Source organism: Bombina bombina, chromosome 3 (genome assembly GCF_027579735.1).
Source record: "Bombina bombina isolate aBomBom1 chromosome 3, aBomBom1.pri, whole genome shotgun sequence".
In the NCBI taxonomy this organism is placed as follows: Eukaryota; Metazoa; Chordata; class Amphibia; order Anura; family Bombinatoridae; genus Bombina; species Bombina bombina.
The window spans coordinates 26,351,265-26,372,087 of NC_069501.1; the positions used below are offsets into that span (position 1 = coordinate 26,351,265).

At 40.9% G+C, this 20,823-nt stretch overlaps 1 protein-coding gene across 1 annotated transcript in view; it reads right to left on the reverse strand.

The window, feature by feature from the left end:
• PTGFRN (prostaglandin F2 receptor inhibitor) overlaps positions 1-20,823 on the reverse strand; it is a 188,335-nt gene that overhangs the window by 40,024 nt on the left and 127,488 nt on the right. Inside the window, exons 3-4 of the mRNA XM_053705760.1 lie at positions 3,817-4,239; positions 2,170-2,520 (exon numbers count right to left, since the gene is read on the reverse strand). Of these exons, the coding sequence (XP_053561735.1) occupies positions 2,170-2,520; positions 3,817-4,239 (774 nt within the window). The remainder of the gene's footprint in view (positions 1-2,169; positions 2,521-3,816; positions 4,240-20,823) is intronic.

The following is a 20,823-nucleotide window of genomic DNA, read 5'->3' on the forward strand; positions in this document are numbered from 1 at the left end:
CAAGCTGGTCACCTGTGATCTAGGGTTATACATTTGTACCTAATCAGACACAAGCTGGTCACCTGTGATCTAGGGTTATACATTTGTACCTAATCCGACACAAGCTGGTCACCTGTGATCTAGGGTTATACAATTGTACCTAATCCAACACAAGCTGGTCACCTGTGATCTAGGGTTATACATTTGTACCTAATCCGACACAAGCTGGTCACCTGTGATCTAGGGTTATACATTTGTACCTAAGCAGACACAAGCTGGTCACCTGTGATCTAGGGTTATACATTTGTACCTAATCAGACACAAGCTGGTCACCTGTGATCTAGGGTTATACATTTGTACCTAATCAGACACAAGCTGGTCACCTGTGATCTAGGGTTATACATTTGTACCTAATCAGACACAAGCTGGTCACCTGTGATCTAGGGTTATACATTTGTACCTAATCGACACAAGCTGGTCACCTGTGATCTAGGGTTATACATTTGTACCTAATCCGACACAAGCTGGTCACCTGTGATCTAGGGTTATACATTTGTACCTAATCCGATACAAGCTGGTCACCTGTGATCTAGAGTTATACATTTGTACCTAATCCGACACAAGCTGGTCACCTGTGATCTAGGGTTATACATTTGTACCTAATCCGATACAAGCTGGTCACCTGTGATCTAGAGTTATACATTTGTACCTAATCCGATACAAGCTGGTCACCTGTGATCTAGAGTTATACATTTGTACCTAATCGACACAAGCTGGTCACCTGTGATCTAGAGTTATACATTTGTACCTAATCGACACAAGCTGGTCACCTGTGATCTAGAGTTCTACATTTGTACCTAATCAGACACAAGCTGGTCACCTGTGATCTAGGGTTATACATTTGTACCTAATCAGACACAAGCTGGTCACCTGTGATCTAGGGTTATACATTTGTACCTAATCAGACACAAGCTGGTCACCTGTGATCTAGGGTTATACATTTGTACCTAATCGACACAAGCTGGTCACCTGTGATCTAGGGTTATACATTTGTACCTAATCCGACACAAGCTGGTCACCTGTGATCTAGGGTTATACATTTGTACCTAATCCGATACAAGCTGGTCACCTGTGATCTAGAGTTATACATTTGTACCTAATCCGACACAAGCTGGTCACCTGTGATCTAGGGTTATACATTTGTACCTAATCCGATACAAGCTGGTCACCTGTGATCTAGAGTTATACATTTGTACCTAATCCGATACAAGCTGGTCACCTGTGATCTAGAGTTATACATTTGTACCTAATCGACACAAGCTGGTCACCTGTGATCTAGAGTTATACATTTGTACCTAATCGACACAAGCTGGTCACCTGTGATCTAGAGTTCTACATTTGTACCTAATCCGACACAAGCTGGTCACCTGTGATCTAGGGTTATACATTTGTACCTAATCAGACACAAGCTGGTCACCTGTGATCTAGAGTTATACATTTGTACCTAATCCAACACAAGCTGGTCACCTGTGATCTAGAGTTATACATTTGTACCTAATCCACACAAGCTGGTCACCTGTGATCTAGAGTTATACATTTGTACCTAATCGACACAAGCTGGTCACCTGTGATCTAGGGTTATACATTTGTACCTAATCCGACACAAGCTGGTCACCTGTGATCTAGGGTTATACATTTGTACCTAATCAGACACAAGCTGGTCACCTGTGATCTAGGGTTATACATTTGTACCTAATCCGACACAAGCTGGTCACCTGTGATCTAGAGTTACACATTTGAACCTAAGCAGACACAAGCTGGTCACCTGTGATCTATAGTTATACATTTGTACCTAAGCAGACACAAGATGGTCACCTGTGATCTAGGGTTATACATTTGTACCTAAGCAGACACAAGCTGGTCACCTGTGATCTATAGTTATACATTTGTACCTAAGCAGACACAAGCTGGTCACCTGTGATCTAGAGTTATACATTTGTAAATAAACATTGTGGGTGTACGGAATGTAACCATTTGTGAGATAAAGAACATGGAGTCACTTTTTGGATTGATAGAAATGATACAAACTGTAGTATGCATGACAACTAAACTATAATATCCCTCATTTAAATGACTGTACAATATAAAATACTGCACTCTCTGCGGGAGGGAAGGTGACCTGACACGTACCAGACGACATGACGACAATTCTGGCAGGGATGGACATCTTTTCTGCAGAGACATACCACGTCCCATTGCTGTGTGCAGCCCACACGGTGGCCTTGCAAGAGTAATCTCCTGAGTCCCATGTATGTGCCAACTCCAGAGTGTGCGTTCCTGACCCCTGATGCGCAGGTTCTGGATCGTGCCCAGGCCTCAGCTCGCGGGTCTCCTCAGGGGAAGACGACAGGTCAGGAGAATAAAACCAGTTCACCTTCACCACCACAGGTCCATCTGAATCATGGGATACAATGCAGGACAGTCGCATAGGGTCCCCAGACCACACAGCCTCCGATTTTACAGGGATAGCAACACTCAAACCTGCATAGAGAAGAGAGGGTCACAGATCAGGCAGTGACAGGGTTAATCTCCATCGCCATTATGACTTGGTAGGAAATAGTGGCATCACAAAACTAAAACAAACAGACTGGGCACACACACAAAAGATTACCCTGGTGTCCCTTCATATAAAGTTAGCACAGCGCTGAGTATTAACAGGTTTTGGGAGTGTGTACCCAGACTGATATAGCATTAAAGTGCCCAGGGTACATTTGTTTTTACATTTAAAGGGGCATTAAGCATTAAAATGAATGTTTCCATATTAATTAAAGCAGGACAGTAAAATCTAAATTAAAGAACTTAGACAATTTTCCAATTTACACCCAATAACAAAATTTGCTTTGTTCTCTTGGTATCCTTTGTTAATGAGTAAACCCAGTCTTTAGCACACTATAGCAGTAGTGTTTGGAAAAAAAAATAGTAGCAGCATTATACAAATTGTAAACACTGCTGCCATAGTGTGCTGAAGACAAAAGCACGCTCCTCAGCGCCTAACTAGGTTTACTGTTCAACAAAGGACACTAAGAGAAACAAAGCAACTGTAATAGTAGTAAACTGGAAAATTCTTTAAAAATTGTTTGTGATGGCTTAGATTTCACTTGACGGTCCCTTTAATTAGCGATATACTGTATGTAGCGTAACTTCATAAGAAAAGAGAATGCGTATTAACTACTGCAGATGAATGCGGTGATATCCCAGACTGCCCTGCTATAATGAGAGACACAACGTTAGGTCCCTTTAATTAGCGATATACTGTATGTAACGTGGCTTCATAAGAAAAGAGAATGCGTATTAACTACTGCAGATGAGTGTGGTGATATCCCAGACTGCCCTGCTATAGTGAGAGACACAATGTTAGGTCCCTTTAATTAGCGATATACTGTATGTAACGTGGCTTCATAAGAAAAGAGAATGTGTATTAACTACTGCAGATGAGTGCGGTGATATCCCAGACTGCCCTGCTATAGTGAGAGACACAATGTTAGGTCCCTTTAATTAGCGATATACTGTATGTAACGTGGCTTCATAAGAAAAGAGAATGCGTATTAACTACTGAAGATAAGTACGGTGATATCCAAGACTGCCCTGCTATAGTGAGTTACAGGACACATTAGGTTCCTTTCTAATGTATCCACCCAAGTAAACAGGAGATTTGTGAGAAAACAAAAAACAAAAGCTAAAATAAATAAAAAAAAACTGGATTATGAATTTCTATATAATGAAAAAAAATGTGCCGCTTCCCATTGAACGTAATTTATTTAATCATATAGTATTTACCAATGGGCCGGACATCAACACGGGAAACATCCACACGCTTCTCCTGGATGCTTTCCCACCCCTCAGGGCCTTGAACCCAAGTCCTGGCCACACAGGAATATTCCCCTTCATCAGAGAAGAGGACATTGTTCAAAGTCAGCCGGAATCCATCTGCTCCAACGGTATCTAGTCGCACCTCCCCACTGCTATACCGCTCCTCGTACCCAGGGCCAGGATGCAGACGCCCAAGCTGGGTGAGGGACACAACTTCCCTGGGTGATGATCCTGCAGTCTGGTGCTCCCAGCTGAGGGACAGATGTGTGTGCTGTGAAGAGTCCTGAGAAGAAGCCTGGCACTGTAGCTGGAAGGAGCTTCCCTCAGTCACATTATGGACCCTTGCCTGACGTCCTCTCTTCCCGTTGAGCTTTAATGTATCTGGAAGCACTAAAGACAAAAACGCACAGGTATTAGTGTGAGGTAACAAACAATAAAATAGACACTCGGATGCATTTCTGGTTCTTATGCTTTGGCTAAACATTTGCGTAACCCAGTGTAACGGGTAGGTTTATAAACATAGTGCAGTACAAAACATAATTTATGCTTACCTGATAAATTTATTTCTCTTGTAGTGTATCCAGTCCACGGATCATCCATTACTTGTGGGATATTCTCCTTCCCAACAGGAAGTTGCAAGAGGATCACCCACAGCAGAGCTGCTATATAGCTCCTCTCCTCACTGCCATATCCAGTCATTCGACCGAAACAAGCAGAGAAAGGAGAAACCATAGGGTGCAGTGGTGACAGTAGTTTAATTAAAAATTTAGACCTGCCTTAAAAGGACAGGGCGGGCCGTGGACTGGATACACTACAAGAGAAATAAATTTATCAGGTAAGCATAAATTATGTTTTCTCTTGTTAAGTGTATCCAGTCCACGGATCATCCATTACTTGTGGGATACCAATACCAAAGCTAAAGTACACGGATGATGGGAGGGACAAGGCAGGAACTTAAACGGAAGGAACCACTGCCTGTAGAACCTTTCTCCCAAAAACAGCCTCCGAAGAAGCAAAAGTATCAAATTTGTAAAATTTGGAAAAAGTATGAAGCGAAGACCAAGTTGCAGCCTTGCAAATCTGTTCAACAGAGGCCTCATTTTTAAAGGCCCAGGTGGAAGCCACAGCTCTAGTAGAATGAGCTGTAATCCTTTCAGGAGGCTGCTGTCCAGCAGTCTCATAGGCTAAACGGATTATACTCCGAAGCCAAAAAGAAAGAGAGGTTGCCGAGGCCTTCTGACAACAGGTTAGATGTTTGGCGAAAATCTTTAGTAGCCTGTAAGTAAAACTTCAAGGCACGGACTACGTCTAGATTATGCAAAAGACGTTCCTTCTTTGAAGGAGGATTAGGACATAATGATGGAACAACAATCTCTTGATTGATATTCTTGTTAGAAACCACCTTAGGTAAAAACCCAGGTTTTGTACGCAGAACAACTTTATCTGAATGAAAGATCAGATAAGGAGAATCACAATGTAAGGCAGATAACTCCGAGACTCTTCAAGCCAAGGAAATAGCCATCAGAAAAAGAACTTTCCATGATAGAAGTTTGATATCAATAGAATGAAGGGGTTCAAACGGAACCCCTTGAAGAACTTTAAGAACCAAGTTTAAGCTCCATGGAGGAGCAACAGGTTTAAACACAGGCTTGATTCTAACTAAAGCCTGACAAAATGCCTGAACGTCTGGAACTTCTGCCAGACGCTTGTGTAAAAGAATAGACAGAGCAGAAATCTGTCCCTTTAAAGAACTAGCTGATAGTCCTTTGTCCAAACCCTCTTGGAGGAAGGACAATATCCTAGGAATCCTAACCCTACTCCATGAGTAATTCTTGGATTCACACCAATGAAGATATTTACGCCATATCTTGTGGTAAATTTTCCTGGTGACAGGCTTTCGTGCCTGTATTAAGGTATCAATTACTGACTCGGAGAAGCCACGCTTTGATAGGATCAAGCGTTCAATCTCCATGCAGTCAGTCTCAGAGAAAGCAGATTCGGATGATTGAAAGGATCTTGTATTAGAAGGTCTTGTCTCAGAGGCAGAGTCCATGGTGGAAAGGATGACATGTCCACTAGGTCTGCATACCAGGTCCTGCGTGGCCACGCAGGCGCTATCAATATCACCGATGCTCTCTCCTGTTTGATCTTGGCAATCAGACGAGGGAGCAGAGGAAACGGTGGAAACACATAAGCCAGGTTGAAGAACCAAGGCGCTGCTAGAGCATCTTTCAGTGCCGCTTCTGGGTCCCTGGACCTGGATCCGTAACAAGGAAGCTTGGCGTTCTGGCGAGACGCCATGAGATCCAATTCTGGTTTGCCCCAACGGAGAACCAATTGAGCAAACACCTCCGGATGGAGTTCCCACTCCCCCGGATGAAAAGTCTGGCGACTTAGAAAATCCGCCTCCCAGTTCTCTACACCTGGGATATGGATTGCTGACAGGTGGCAAGAGTGAGTCTCTGCCCAGCGAATTATCTTGGAGACTTCTGACATCGCTAGGGAACTCCTGGTTCCCCCTTGATGGTTGATGTAAGCCAGCCACAGTCGTGATGTTGTCCGACTGAAATCTGATGAACCTCAGTGTTGCTAACTGAGGCCAAGCTAGAAGAGCATTAAATATTGCTCTTAACTCCAGAATATTTATTGGGAGGAGTTTATCCTCCTGAGTCCATGAACCCTGAGCCTTCAGGGAGTTCCAGACTGCACCCCAACCTAGAAGGCTGGCATCTGTTGTTACAATTGTCCAATCTGGCCTGCGAAAGGTCATACCCTTGGACAGATGGGTCCGAGATAACCACCAGAGAAGAGAATCTCTGGTTTCCTGATCCAGATTTAATAGAGGGGACAAATCTGTGTAATCCCCATTCCACTGACTGAGCATGCATAATTGCAGCGGTCTGAGATGCAGGCGCGCGAATGGCACTATGTCCATCGCCGCTACTATTAAGCCGATTACTTCCATGCACTGAGCCACCGTGGGGCGCGGAATGGAGTGAAGAACACGGCAAGCATTTAGAAGTTTTGATAACCTGGACTCAGTCAGGTAAATTTTCATTTCTACAGAATCTATAAGAGTCCCTAGGAAGGAAACCCTTGTGAGAGGAGATAGAGAACTCTTTTCTTCGTTCACTTTCCACCCATGTGACCTCAGGAATGCCAGAACCATCTCTGTATGAGATTTGGCAATTTGAAAGCTTGACGCCTGTATCAAGATGTCGTCCAGGTAAGGAGCCACCGCTATGCCTCGCGGTCTTAGGACCGCCAGAAGAGAGCCCAGAACCTTTGTAAAAATTCTTGGGGCTGTAGCCAACCCGAATGGAAGAGCTACAAATTGGTAATGCCTGTCTAGAAAGGCAAACCTCAGGAACTGATGATGATTCTTGTGAATCGGAATGTGAAGGTAGGCATCCTTTAAGTCCACTGTGGTCATGTACTGACCCTCTTGGATCATGGGTAAAATGGTTCGAATAGTTTCCATCTTGAATGACGGAACTCTGAGGAATTTGTTTTAGGATCTTTAAATCCAAAATTGGTCTGAAGGTTCCATCTTTTTTGGGAACCACAGACAGATTTGAATAAAACCCCTATCCTTGTTCCGACCGCGGAACTGGATGGATCACTCCCATTACAAGGAGATCTTGTATGCAGCTTAGGAATGCCTCTTTCTTTATCTGGTTTGCAGATAATCTTGAAAGGTGAAATCTCCCTTGTGGAGGAGAAGCTTTGAAATCCAGAAGATATCCCTGAGATATGATCTCCAACGCCCAGGGATCCTGAACATCTCTTGCCCACGCCTGGGCGAAGAGAGAGTCTGCCCCCTACTAGATCCGTTGTCGGATAGGGGGCCGCTCCTTCATGCTGTCTTAGAGGCAGCAGCAGGCTTTCTGGCCTGCTTGCTCTTGTTCCAGGACTGGTTAGGTTTCCAGGCCTGCTTGGATTGAGCAAAAGTTCCCTCTTGTTTTGAAGCAGAGGAAGTTGATGCTGCACCTGCCTTGAAATTTCGAAAGGCACGAAAATTAGACTGTTTGGCCTTTGATTTGGCCCTGTCCTGAGGAAGGGTATGACCCTTACCTCCAGTAATGTCAGCAACAATTTCTTTCAAACCAGGCCCGAATAAGGTCTGAAAGGAATGTTGAGTAATTTAGACTTTGAAGTTACATCAGCTGACCAGGATTTGAGCCATAGCACCCTACGCACCTGGATGGCGAATCCGGAATTCTTAGCCGTTCGTTTAGTCAAATGAACAATGGCATCAGAAACAAATGAGTTAGCTAGCTTAAGAGTTCTAAGCTTGTCAACAATTTCAGTCAATGGAGCTGTATGGATGGCCTCTTCCAGGGCCTCAAACCAGAATGCCGCCGCAGCAGTGACAGGCGCAATGCATGCAAGGGGCTGTAAAATAAAACCTTGTTGAATAAACATTTTCTTAAGGTAACCCTCTAATTTTTTATCCATTGGATCTGAAAAAGCACAACTGTCCTCAACCGGGATAGTGGTACGCTTTGCTAAAGTAGAAACTGCTCCCTCCACCTTAGGGACTGTCTGCCATAAGTCCCGTGTAGTGGCATCTATGGGAAACTTTTTTCTAAATATAGGTGGTGGGGAAAAAGGCACACCGGGCCTATCCCACTCCTTACTAATAATTTCTGTAAGCCTTTTAGGTATTGGAAAAACATCAGTACTCACCGGCACTGCATAGTATTTATCCAGCCTACACAATTTCTCTGGGACTGCAATTGTGTCACAGTCATTCAGAGCAGCTAATACCTCCCCAAGCAATACACGGAGGTTCTCAAGCTTAAATTTAAAATTAGAAATCTCTGAATCAGGTCTCCCCGATTCAGAGACGTCACCCACAGACTGAAGCTCTCCGTCCTCAGGTTCTGCATATTGTGACGCAGTATCAGACATGGCTCTAACAGCATCTATGCGCTCTGTATCTCGTCTAACCCCAGAGCTATCGCGCGTGCCTCTCAATTCAGGCAATCTGGATAATACCTCTGACAGGGTATTATTCATGATTGCAGCCATGTCCTGCAAAGTAATCGCTATGGGCGTCCCTGATGTACTTGGCGCCATATTAGCGTGCGTCCCTTGAGCGGGAGGCGAAGGGTCCGACACGTGGGGAGAGTTAGTCTGCATAACTTCCCCCTCGACAGACCCTCTGGTGACAATTCTTTTATAGATAAAGACTGATCTTTACTGTTTAAGGTGAAATCAATACATTTAGTACACATTCTCCTATGGGGCTCCACCATGGCTTTTAAACATAATGAACAAGTATCCTCTGTTTCAGACATGTTTGTACAGACTAGCAATGAGACTAGCAAGCTTGGAAAACACTTTAAAGCAAGTTAACAAGCAATATAAAAAACGTTACTGTGCCTTTAAGAGAAACAAATTTTGACAAAATTTGAAATAACAGTGAAAAGAGGCAGTTACACTAATGAAATTTTTACAGTGTATGTAACAAGTCAGCAGAGCATCGCACCCACTTGCAAATGGATGATTAACCCCTTAATACCAAAAACGGAATAAGAAATGACAAAAACGTTTTTTAAACACAGTCACAACAACTGCTACAGTCTACTGTGGTTGTTACCCTCCTCAAACACGACTTTGAAGTCTTTTGAGCCCTTCAGAGATGTCCTGTATCATGCAGAAGGAAGCAGAGTGTCTCAGTCTGTAATTCTAGCTGCGCCCCTCCCACTCATATTACAACAGTGGAAAGCCTCAGGAAACTGTTTCTAGGCAAAAATCAAGCCAGCCATGTGGAAAAAAACTAGGCCCCAATAAGTTTTGTCACCAAACATATATAAAAATGATTAACATGCCAGCAAACGTTTTATATTACACCTTTATAAGAGTATGTATCTCTGTTAATAAGCCTGATACCAGTCGCTATCACTGCATTTAAGGCTTAACTTACATTAATCCGGTATCAGCAGCATTTTTCTAGCAAATTCCATCCCTAGAAATATGTTTACTGCACATACCTTATTGCAGGAAAACTTGCACGCCATTCCCTCTCTGAAGTCACCTCACCCCTCAGAATATTTGAGAACAGCAATGGATCTTAGTTACTTCTGCTAAGATCATAGAAATCACAGGCAGATTCTTCTTCTAATGCTGCCTGTGAGAAAACAGTACACTCCGGTACCATTTGAAAATAAAGTTTTGATTGAAGTTAAAAACTAACTATAATACACCACTCTCCTCTTACTACGTCCATCTTTGTTGAGAGTTGCAAGAGAATAACTGGATATGGCAGTGAGGGGAGGAGCTATATAGCAGCTCTGCTGTGGGTGATCCTCTTGCAACTTCCTGTTGGGAAGGAGAATATCCCACAAGTAATGGATGATCCGTGGACTGGATACACTTAACAAGAGAAATGACTATTAGTTCATACTGGCAGCAACCACCATCAAAAACAGCACATTCCCTTTAAATGGAATGGATCGAAACCCAAAACCCTAACTTCTCTCCAGGTTATGAAAATTTTATTTCTGCTGTTTCTGGGGCACTTGGCAGATGGGCAGCACAATTTGTATGAGCTGTTATGCTCATTTGTTTTTCCCACTGTCCCAGCTTATATGTTTAGTGAGTGCAGCAATATTATGGCCCTGCTTGATGAAAATATAATAATCACTTATTTAAGCTTATATGGTCTTTAGGTAAAATGTGACTGATATATTCAGGAGAGAAAGGTAAGTTTCTTCCTCAGAATACCGAGAGGAGCTAAAGATTCCTTTACCAGTGCTCTTCTTCCTCTCTTCTTTGGGACTAGTTTTGCTCTCAGCCCTGGGTATAGTAAACATAAGGCAGAAGACAAATTAAAAAATGCCACATTCACCCAAACAAAGATGACATGAGATGCCTCTTGCACAGATGTATTGTGGGAGCACACTTTGCAATGTCATTCAGAAGACGCCTCTTCTTTCTGCAAACAATCTTTCTGGCTCCTGTCAGGGTCTAAAGATACCCAAACATGTGCTTCAAGATGGAGCCTACATTGACTGTTCTGATATACACACACACACACATATACACACACACACACACACACATTTATATATATATATATATATATATATATATATATATATATATATATATATATATATATATATATATATATATATATATATACACACACAAGTTCTGTACTTCACATTAGGAGAAAATCATCACTAATCCACCCGTCTGCCCTTTGGTGTTTCCACTTCACTTGGGACATACACACATAGTGTGTGTGTGTGTATGTGTGTGTATGTGTGTATGTGTGTATGTATGTGTGTATGTGTGTATGTATGTGTGTATGTGTGTGTATGTATATATATATATATATATATATATATATATATATATATATATATATATATATATATATACACACACACACACACACACACACACATACTCACTGTTTTTCAATTGAGTTGTGTAGTTTATAGGTCACATTAAAGGTGGAAAAAGTTCTGAAATAATTTATCTTTGTCTAATTTCTTTTACGTCACAGAAACCTGCCATTTTAACAGGGGTGTGTAGACTTTTTATATTGTGTGTGTGTGTGTATATATATATATATATATATATACACGTTGATTGGAGTAGCCGTGTTAGTCCAGAAATTTAGATATCAAAATAACAAGAGTATTGCATTGAGCAATGATACTTTTTTTAATTGGACTAGACCAACTATATATTTATAAGATGACAAGCTTTCGGAAGAGTGTCTTTCTTTTTCAAGTCTGAAGCAATACTGACCAATTTGATGGAATTTACAGATAATATCTTAAAACACAGGCTAAAAAGTGTTACAGAGGTCTGAATGCAGGGGGAGGAGGGGTGTTGTAAAAATCATGATGGGGGTTTAGGAGACAGGCAGATAGTCAGTAAAAGATTACAGGCAGGGGAAATATATGGTAAATAATAGACAAAGCATATACTGACATAACGTTAAATATCAACATAGAATCCATATGAATAAAGAGGGGGAATTAGGTATACAGGGGACTATAAAATAGTCAAAAAAAGGAGAAAGGAAAGAAAGGAAAAAAGGGTTCATTTCAAAGGTTTTTCTTTCCGTGGTGTTTTTGAAGTTGCCTCTGAGAATCTTTATCTTGAGGTTTTGGCTGGGGTGGTCAGGTTGGGTGAAATGGTGACCAACAGGGGTACAGTATTTTGTTTCACAGTGGTTTTTAAATTGTCTGTGTACGTTCATCCGCAGGTGCAGTTTTTGGCTTGTTTCTCCAATATAACATCCCACTTCACATGCAGTGCAATGCATCATGTATACCACATTTGCAGATATACATGAATATGCCCCTTTAATGTTATAGGATTTGCTCTTGTGATTTGCTGTGCTGCTTTCATAAATGTGTTGACAGTTTGCAGAGAGCTTTGTTGCAGCACTTGGTTCCATTCTGGGTGTTCTTTTTATCAAGGGGTAGCTTTCTGTGGACCAGTTTCTGTTTTAGGTTGGGTGGTTGTCTGAGTGCCAGGATAGGGGGTTTTGGAAAGATTTTTTTGAGTGTGGGATACTCTAAGAGTAGTGGCTGTAAGTCTTTTATGATTATAACAAGGGTTATAAACAAACAAATGAACTCTGCCCTTAATACCCCACGTGAACACTTGCTACAATACATATTAAGTATCCCACTAGTTGTCAAATATAACCGTGCTGTAGAAGGAATATGAAAAATCATAAAAGACTTACAGCCACTACTCTTAGAGGATCCCACACTCAAAAAAATCTTTCCAAAAAACCCTATCCTGGCACTCAGACAACCACCCAACCTAACCAGGTCCACAGAAAGCTACTCCTTGATAAAAAGTACACCCAGAATGGAACCAAATGCTGCAACAAAGCTTTCTGCAAACTATGTCAACACATTTGTGAAAGCAGCACAGCAAATCCTATAACATTAAAGGGGAATATTCATGTATATCTGCAAATGTGGTATACATGATACATTGCACTGCAAGTGAAGTGGGATGTTATATTGGAGAAACAAGCCAAAAAGTGCACCTTCGGATAAACGTACACAGACAATTTAAAAACCACTGTGAATCAAAATACTGTACCCCTGTTGGTCACCATTTGACCCAACCTGACCACCCCATCCAAAACCTCAAGATCAAGATTCTCAGAGGCAACTTCAAAAACACCACGGAAAGAAAAACCTTTGAAATGAACCCTTTTTTCGACAATTTTATAGTCCCCTGTATACCTAATTTCCCCTCTTTATTCATATGGATTCTATGTTGATATTTAACGTTATGTCAGTATATGCTTTGTGTATTATTTACCATACATTTCCCCTGCCTGTAATATTTTACTCACACTATCTCCTAAACCCCCATCATGATTTTTACAACACCCCTCCTCCCCCTGCATTCAGACCTCTGTAACACTTTTTAGCCTGTGTTTTAAGATATTATCTGTAAATTCCATCAAATTGGTCAGTATTGCTTCAGACTTGAAAAAACATAATTTATGTAAGAACTTATCTGATAAATTCATTTCTTTCATATTAGCAAGAGTCCATGAGCTAGTGACGTATGGGATATACATTCCTACCAGGAGGGGCAAAGTTTCCCAAACCTCAAAATGCCTATAAATACACCCCTCACCACACCCACAAATCAGTTTAACGAACAGCCAAGAAGTGGGGTGATAAGAAAAAAGTGCGAAAGCATAAAAAATAAGGAATTGGAATAATTGTGCTTTATACAAAAAAATCATAACCACCACAAAAAAAGGGTGGGCCTCATGGACTCTTGCTAATATGAAAGAAATGAATTTATCAGGTAAGTTCTTACATAAATTATGTTTTCTTTCATGTAATTAGCAAGAGTCCATGAGCTAGTGACATATGGGATAATAAATACCCAAGATGTGGAACTTCCACGCAAGAGTCACTAGAGAGGGAGGGATAAAATAAAGACAGCCAATTCCGCTGAAAAAATAATCCACAACCCAAAATAAAGTTTTAATCTTATAATGAAAAAAACTGAATTTATAAGCAGAAGAATCAAGCTGAAACCGCTGCCTGAAGTACTTTTCTACCAAAAACTGCTTCAGAAGAAGAAAACACATCAAAATGGTAGAATTTAGTAAAAGTATGCAAAGAAGACCAAGTTGCTGCTTTGCAAATCTGATCAACCGAAGCTTCAATCTTAAATGCCCAGGAAGTAGAGACTGACCTAGTCGAATGAGCTGAAATCCTTTGAGGCGGAGTTCTACCCGACTCAACATAAGCATGATGAATCAAAGACTTTAACCAAGATGCCAAAGAAATGGCAGAAGCCTTCTGACCTTTCCTAGAACAGGAAAAGATAACAAATAGACTAGAAGTCTTTCTGAAATCTTTAGTAGCTTCAACATAATATTTAAAAGCTCTAACTACATCCAAAGAATGCAACGATCTTTCCTTAGAGTTCTGAGGATTAGGACACAATGAAGGAACCACAATTTCTCTACTAATGTTGTTAGAATTCACAACCTTAGGTAAAAATTTAAATGAAGTTCGCAACACCGCCTTATCCTGATGAAAAATCAGAAAAGGAGACTCACAAGAAAGAGCAGATAATTCAGAAACTCTTCTAGCAGAAGAGATGGCCAAAAGAAACAAAACTTTCCAAGAAAGTAATTTAATATCCAGCGAATGCATAGGTTCAAACAGAGGAGCTTGAAGAGCCCCCAGAACCAAATTCAAACTCCAAGGAGGAGAAATTGACTTAATGACAGGTTTTATACGAACCAAAGCCTGTACAAAACAATGAATATCAGGAAGACTAGCAATCTTTCTGTGAAAAAGAACAGAAAGAGCAGAGATTTGTCCTTTCAAAGAACTTGCAGACAAACCCTTATCCAAACCATCCTAAAGAAACTAAAATTCTAGGAATTCTAAAAGAATGCCAAGAAAAATGATGAGAAGAACACCAAGAAATGTAAGTCTTCCAGACTCGATAATATATCCTCCTAGATACAGATTTACGAGCCTGTAACATAGTATTAATTACGGAGTCAGAGAAACCTCTATGACTGAGAATCAAGCGTACAATCTCCATACCTTCAAATTTAAGGATTTGAGATCTTGATGGAAAAAAGGACCTTGCGATAGAAGGTCTGGTCTTAACGGAAGAGTCCACGGTTGGCAAGTAGCCATCCGAACAAGATCCGCATACCAAAACCTGTGAGGCCATGCTGGAGCCACCAGCAGAACAAACGAACGCTCCTTTAGAATTTTGGAAATCACTCTTGGAAGAAGAACTAGAGGCGGAAAGATATAAGCAGGATGATACTTCCAAGGAAGTGACAATGCATCCACTGCTTCCGCCTGAGGATCCCTGGATCTGGACAGATACCTGGGAAGCTTCTTGTTTAGATGAGAAGCCATCAGATCTATTTCTGGAAGTCCCCACATTTGAACAATCTGAAGAAATACCTCTGGGTGAAGAGACCATTCGCCCGGATGTAACGTTTGGCGACTGAGATAATCCGCTTCTTAATTGTCTATACCTGGGATATGAACCGCAGAAATTAGACAGGAGCTGGATTCCGCCCATACAAGTATTCGAGATACTTCTTTCATCGCCAGAGGACTGTGAGTCCCTCCTTGATGATTGACATATGCCACGGTTGTGACATTGTCCGTCTGGAAACAAATGAACGACTCTCTCTTTAGAAGAGGCCACGACTGAAGAGCTCTGAAAATTGCACGCAGTTCCAAAATGTTGATTGGTAATCTCGCCTCCTGAGATTCCCAAACCCCTTGTGCTGTCAGAGACCCCCATACAGCTCCCCAACCTGTCAGACTTGCATCTGTTGAGATCACAGTCCAGGTTGGAAGAACAAAAGAAGCCCCCTGAACTAAACGATGGTGGGCTGTCCACCATGTCAGAGAGTGTCTTACAATCGGTTTTAAAGATATTAATTGAGATATCTTTGTATAATCCCTGCACCACTGGTTCAGCATACAGAGCTGAAGAGGTCGCATGTGAAAACGAGCAAAGGGGATCGCGTCCGATGCAGCAGTCATAAGACCTAGAATTTCCATGCATAAGGCTACCGAAGGGAATGATTGAGACTGAAGGTTTCAACAAGCTGAAACCAATTTCAGACGTCTCTTGTCCATCAGGGACAGAGTCATGGACACTGAATCTATCTGGAAACCTAAAAAGGTTACCCTTGTCTGAGGAATCAACGAACTCTTTGGTAAATTGATCCTCCAACCATGTTCTCGAAGAAACGATACAAGTCGATTCGTATGAGATTCTGCTAAATGTGAAGACTGAGCAAGTACCAAGATATCGTCCAAATAAGGAAATACCACAATACCCTGTTCTCTGATTACAGATAGAAGGGCACCGAAAACCTTTGTAAAAATCCTTGGAGCTGTTGCTAGGCTAAACGGCAGAGCCACAAACTGGTAATGCTTGTCTAGGAAAGAGAATCTCAGAAACTGATAGTGATCTGAATGAATCGGAATATGCAGATAAGCATCTTGTAAATCTATTGTGGACATATAATGCCCTTGCTGAACAAAAGGCAGAATAGTCCTTATAGTTACCATTTTGAATGTTGGTATCCTTACATAACGATTCAATATTTTTAAATCCAAAACTGGTCGGAAGGAATTCTCCTTCTTTGGTACAATGAAGAGATTTGAGTAAAACCCCAGCCCCTGTTCCAGAACTGGAACTGGCATAATTACTCCAGCCAACTCTAGATCTGAAACACATTTCAGAAATGCTTGAGCCTTCACTGGATTTATTGGGACACGGGAAAGAAAAAAATCTTCTTGCAGGAGGCCTTATCTTGAAGCCTATTCTGTACCCTTGTGAAACAATGTTCTGAATCCAAAGATTGTGAATCGAATTGATCCAAATCTCTTTGAAAAATCGTATTCTGCCCCCTACCAGCTGGGCTGGAATGAGGGCCGCACCTTCATGTGGACTTGGGAGCTGGCTTTGGCTTTCTAAAAGGCTTGGATTTATTCCAGACTGGAGATGGTTTCCAAACTGATACCGCTCCTGTAGGGGAAGGATCAGGCTTTTGTTCCTTATTGTGACGAAAGGAACGAAAACGATTAGCAGACCTAAATTTACCTTTAGACTTTTTATCCTGTGGTAAAAAAAGTTCCTTTTCCCCCAGTAACAGTTGAAATAATAGAATCCAACTGTGAACCAAACAATTTATTACCCTGGAAAGAAAGGGAAAGCAAAGTTGACTTAGAAGACATATCAGCATTCCAAGTTTTAAGCCATAAAGCTCTTCTAGCTAAAGACATATACCTGACATCAACCCTAATGATATCAAAGATGGCATCACAAATAAAATTATTAGCATGTTGAAGATTAACAATGCTATGAGTATTATTATCTGTTACTTGTTGTGCTAAAGCTTCCAACCAGAAAGTTGAAGCTGCAGCAACATCCGCTAAAGATATAGCAGGTCTAAGAAGATTACCTGAACATAAGTAAGCTTTTCATAGAAAGGATTCAATTTTCCTATCTAAAGGATCCTTAAAGGAAGTACTATCTGCCGTAGGAATAGTAGTACGTTTAGCAAGAGTAGAGATAGCCCCATCAACCTTAGGGATTTTGTCCCAAAACTCTAATCTGTCAGATGGCACAGGATATAATTGCTTAAACCGTTTAGAAGGAGTAAATGAATTACCCAAATTATTCCATTCCCTGGAAATTACTTAAGAAATAGCATCAGGGACGGGGAAAACCTCTGGAATAACTACAGGAGGTTTAAAAACCGTATTCAAACGTTTAGATTTAGTATCAAGAGGACCAGATTCCTCTATTTCTAATGCAATTAAGACTTCTTTAAGCAAAGAACGAATAAATTCCATTTTAAATAAATATGAGGATTTATCAGTATCAACCTCTGAAACAGAATCCTCTGAATCAGAAGAATCATTATCAGAATCAGAATGATGATGTTCATTTAAAAATTCATCTGAAAAATGAGAAGTTTTAAAAGATCTTTTACGTTTACTAGAAGGAGGAATAACAGACATAGCCTTCTTAATAGATTTAGAAACAAAATCTCTTATGTTAACAGGAACACCCTGAATATTAGATGTTGATGGAACAGCAACAGGTAATGGAACATTACTAAAGGAAATATTATCTGCATTAACAAGTTTGTCATGACATTCATTACAAACAACAGCTGGAGGAACAGTTACCACAAGTTTACAACAAATACACTTAACTTTGGCAGATCCAGCATCAGGCAGCAATTTTCCAGAAGTATCTTCTGAATCAGGGTCAATCTGAGACATCTTGCAATATGTAATAGAAAAACAACATATAAAGCAAAATTGATCAAATTCCTTAAAAGACAGTTTCAGGAATGGGAAAAAAACATAATTTATGTAAGAACTTACCTGATAAATTCATTTCTTTCATATTAACAAGAGTCCATGAGCTAGTGACGTATGGGATATACATTCCTACCAGGAGGGGCAAAGTTTCCCAAACCTTAAAATGCCTATAAATACACCCCTCACCACACCCACAAATCAGTTTAACGAATAGCCAAGAAGTGGGGTGATAAGAAAAAAAGTGCGAAGCATATAAAATAAGGAATTGGAATAATTGTGCTTTATACAAAAAAGTCATAACCACCACAAAAAAGGGTGGGCCTCATGGACTCTTGTTAATATGAAAGAAATGAATTTATCAGGTAAGTTCTTACATAAATTATGTTTTCTTTCATGTAATTAACAAGAGTCCATGAGCTAGTGACGTATGGGATAATGACTACCCAAGATGTGGATCTTTCCACACAAGAGTCACTAGAGAGGGAGGGATAAAATAAAGACAGCCAATTCCTGCTGAAAATAATCCACACCCAAAATAAAGTTTAACAAAAAACATAAGCAGAAGATTCAAACTGAAACCGCTGCCTGAAGAACTTTTCTACCAAAAACTGCTTCAGAAGAAGAAAATACATCAAAAAGGTAGAATTTAGTAAAAGTATGCAAAGAGGACCAAGTTGCTGCTTTGCAGATCTGGTCAACCGAAGCTTCATTCCTAAACGCCCAGGAAGTAGAAACTGACCTAGTAGAATGAGCTGTAATTCTTTGAGGCGGAATTTTACCCGACTCAACATAGGCAAGATGAATTAAAGATTTCAACCAAGATGCCAAAGAAATGGCAGAAGCTTTCTGGCCTTTCCTAGAACCGGAAAAGATAACAAATAGACTAGAAGTCTTACGGAAAGATTTCGTAGCTTCAACATAATATTTCAAAGCTCTAACAACATCCAAAGAATGCAATGATTTCTCCTTAGAATTCTTAGGATTAGGACATAATGAAGGAACCACAATTTCTCTACTAATGTTGTTGGAATTCACAACTTTAGGTAAAAATTCAAAAGAAGTTCGCAACACCGCCTTATCCTGATGAAAAATCAGAAAAGGAGACTCACACGAAAGAGCAGATAATTCAGAAACTCTTCTAGCAGAAGAGATGGCCAAAAGGAACAAAACTTTCCAAGAAAGTAATTTAATGTCCAATGAATGCATAGGTTCAAACGGAGGAGCTTGAAGAGCTCCCAAAACCAAATTCAAACTCCATGGAGGAGAAATTGACTTAATGACAGGTTTTATACGAACCAAAGCTTGTACAAAACAATGAATATCAGGAAGAATAGCAATCTTTCTGTGAAAAAGAACAGAAAGAGCGGAGATTTGTCCTTTCAAAGAACTCGCGGACAAACCCTTATCTAAACCATCCTGAAGAAACTGTAAAATTCTCGGTATTCTAAAAGAATGCCAAGAAAAATGATGAGAAAGACACCAAGAAATATAAGTCTTCCAGACTCTATAATATATCTCTCGAGATACAGATTTACGAGCCTGTAACATAGTATTAATCACGGAGTCAGAGAAACCTCTATGACCAAGAATCAAGCGTTCAATCTCCATACCTTTAAATTTAAGGATTTCAGATCCGGATGGAAAAAAGGACCTTGAGACAGAAGGTCTGGTCTTAACGGAAGAGTCCATGGTTGGCAAGAGGCCATCCGGACAAGATCCGCATACCAAAACCTGTGAGGCCATGCCGGAGCTATTAGCAGAACAAACGAGCATTCCCTCAGAATCTTGGAGATTACTCTTGGAAGAAGAACTAGAGGCGGAAAGATATAGGCAGGATGATACTTCCAAGGAAGTGATAATGCATCCACTGCCTCCGCCCGAGGATCCCGGGATCTGGACAGATACCTGGGAAGTTTCTTGTTTAGATGAGAGGCCATCAGATCTATCTCTGGGAACCCCCACATTTGAACAATCTGAAGAAATACCTCTGGGTGAAGAGACCATTCGCCCGGATGCAACGTTTGGCGACTGAGATAATCCGCTTCCCAATTGTCTACACCTGGGATATGAACCGCAGAGATTAGACAGGAGCTGGATTCCGCCCAAACCAAAATTCGAGATACTTCTTTCATAGCCAGAGGACTGTGAGTCCCTCCTTGATGATTGATGTATGCCACAGTTGTGACATTGTCTGTCTGAAAACAAATGAACGATTCTCTCTTCAGAAGAGGCCAAAACTGAAGAGCTCTGAAAACTGCACGGAGTTCCAAGATATTGATCGGTAATCTCACCTCCTGAGATTCCCAAACTCCTTGTGCCGTCAGAGATCCCCACACAGCTCCCCAACCTGTGAGACTTGCATCTGTTGAAATTACAGTCCAGGTCGGAAGAACAAAAGAAGCCCCCTGAATTAAACGATGGTGATCTGTCCACCACGTTAGAGAGTGCCGAACAATCGGTTTTAAAGATATTAATTGATATATCTTCGTGTAATCCCTGCACCATTGGTTCAGCATACAGAGCTGAAGAGGTCGCATGTGAAAACGAGCAAAGGGGATCGCGTCCGATGCAGCAGTCATAAGACCTAGAATTTCCATGCATAAGGCTACCGAAGGGAATGATT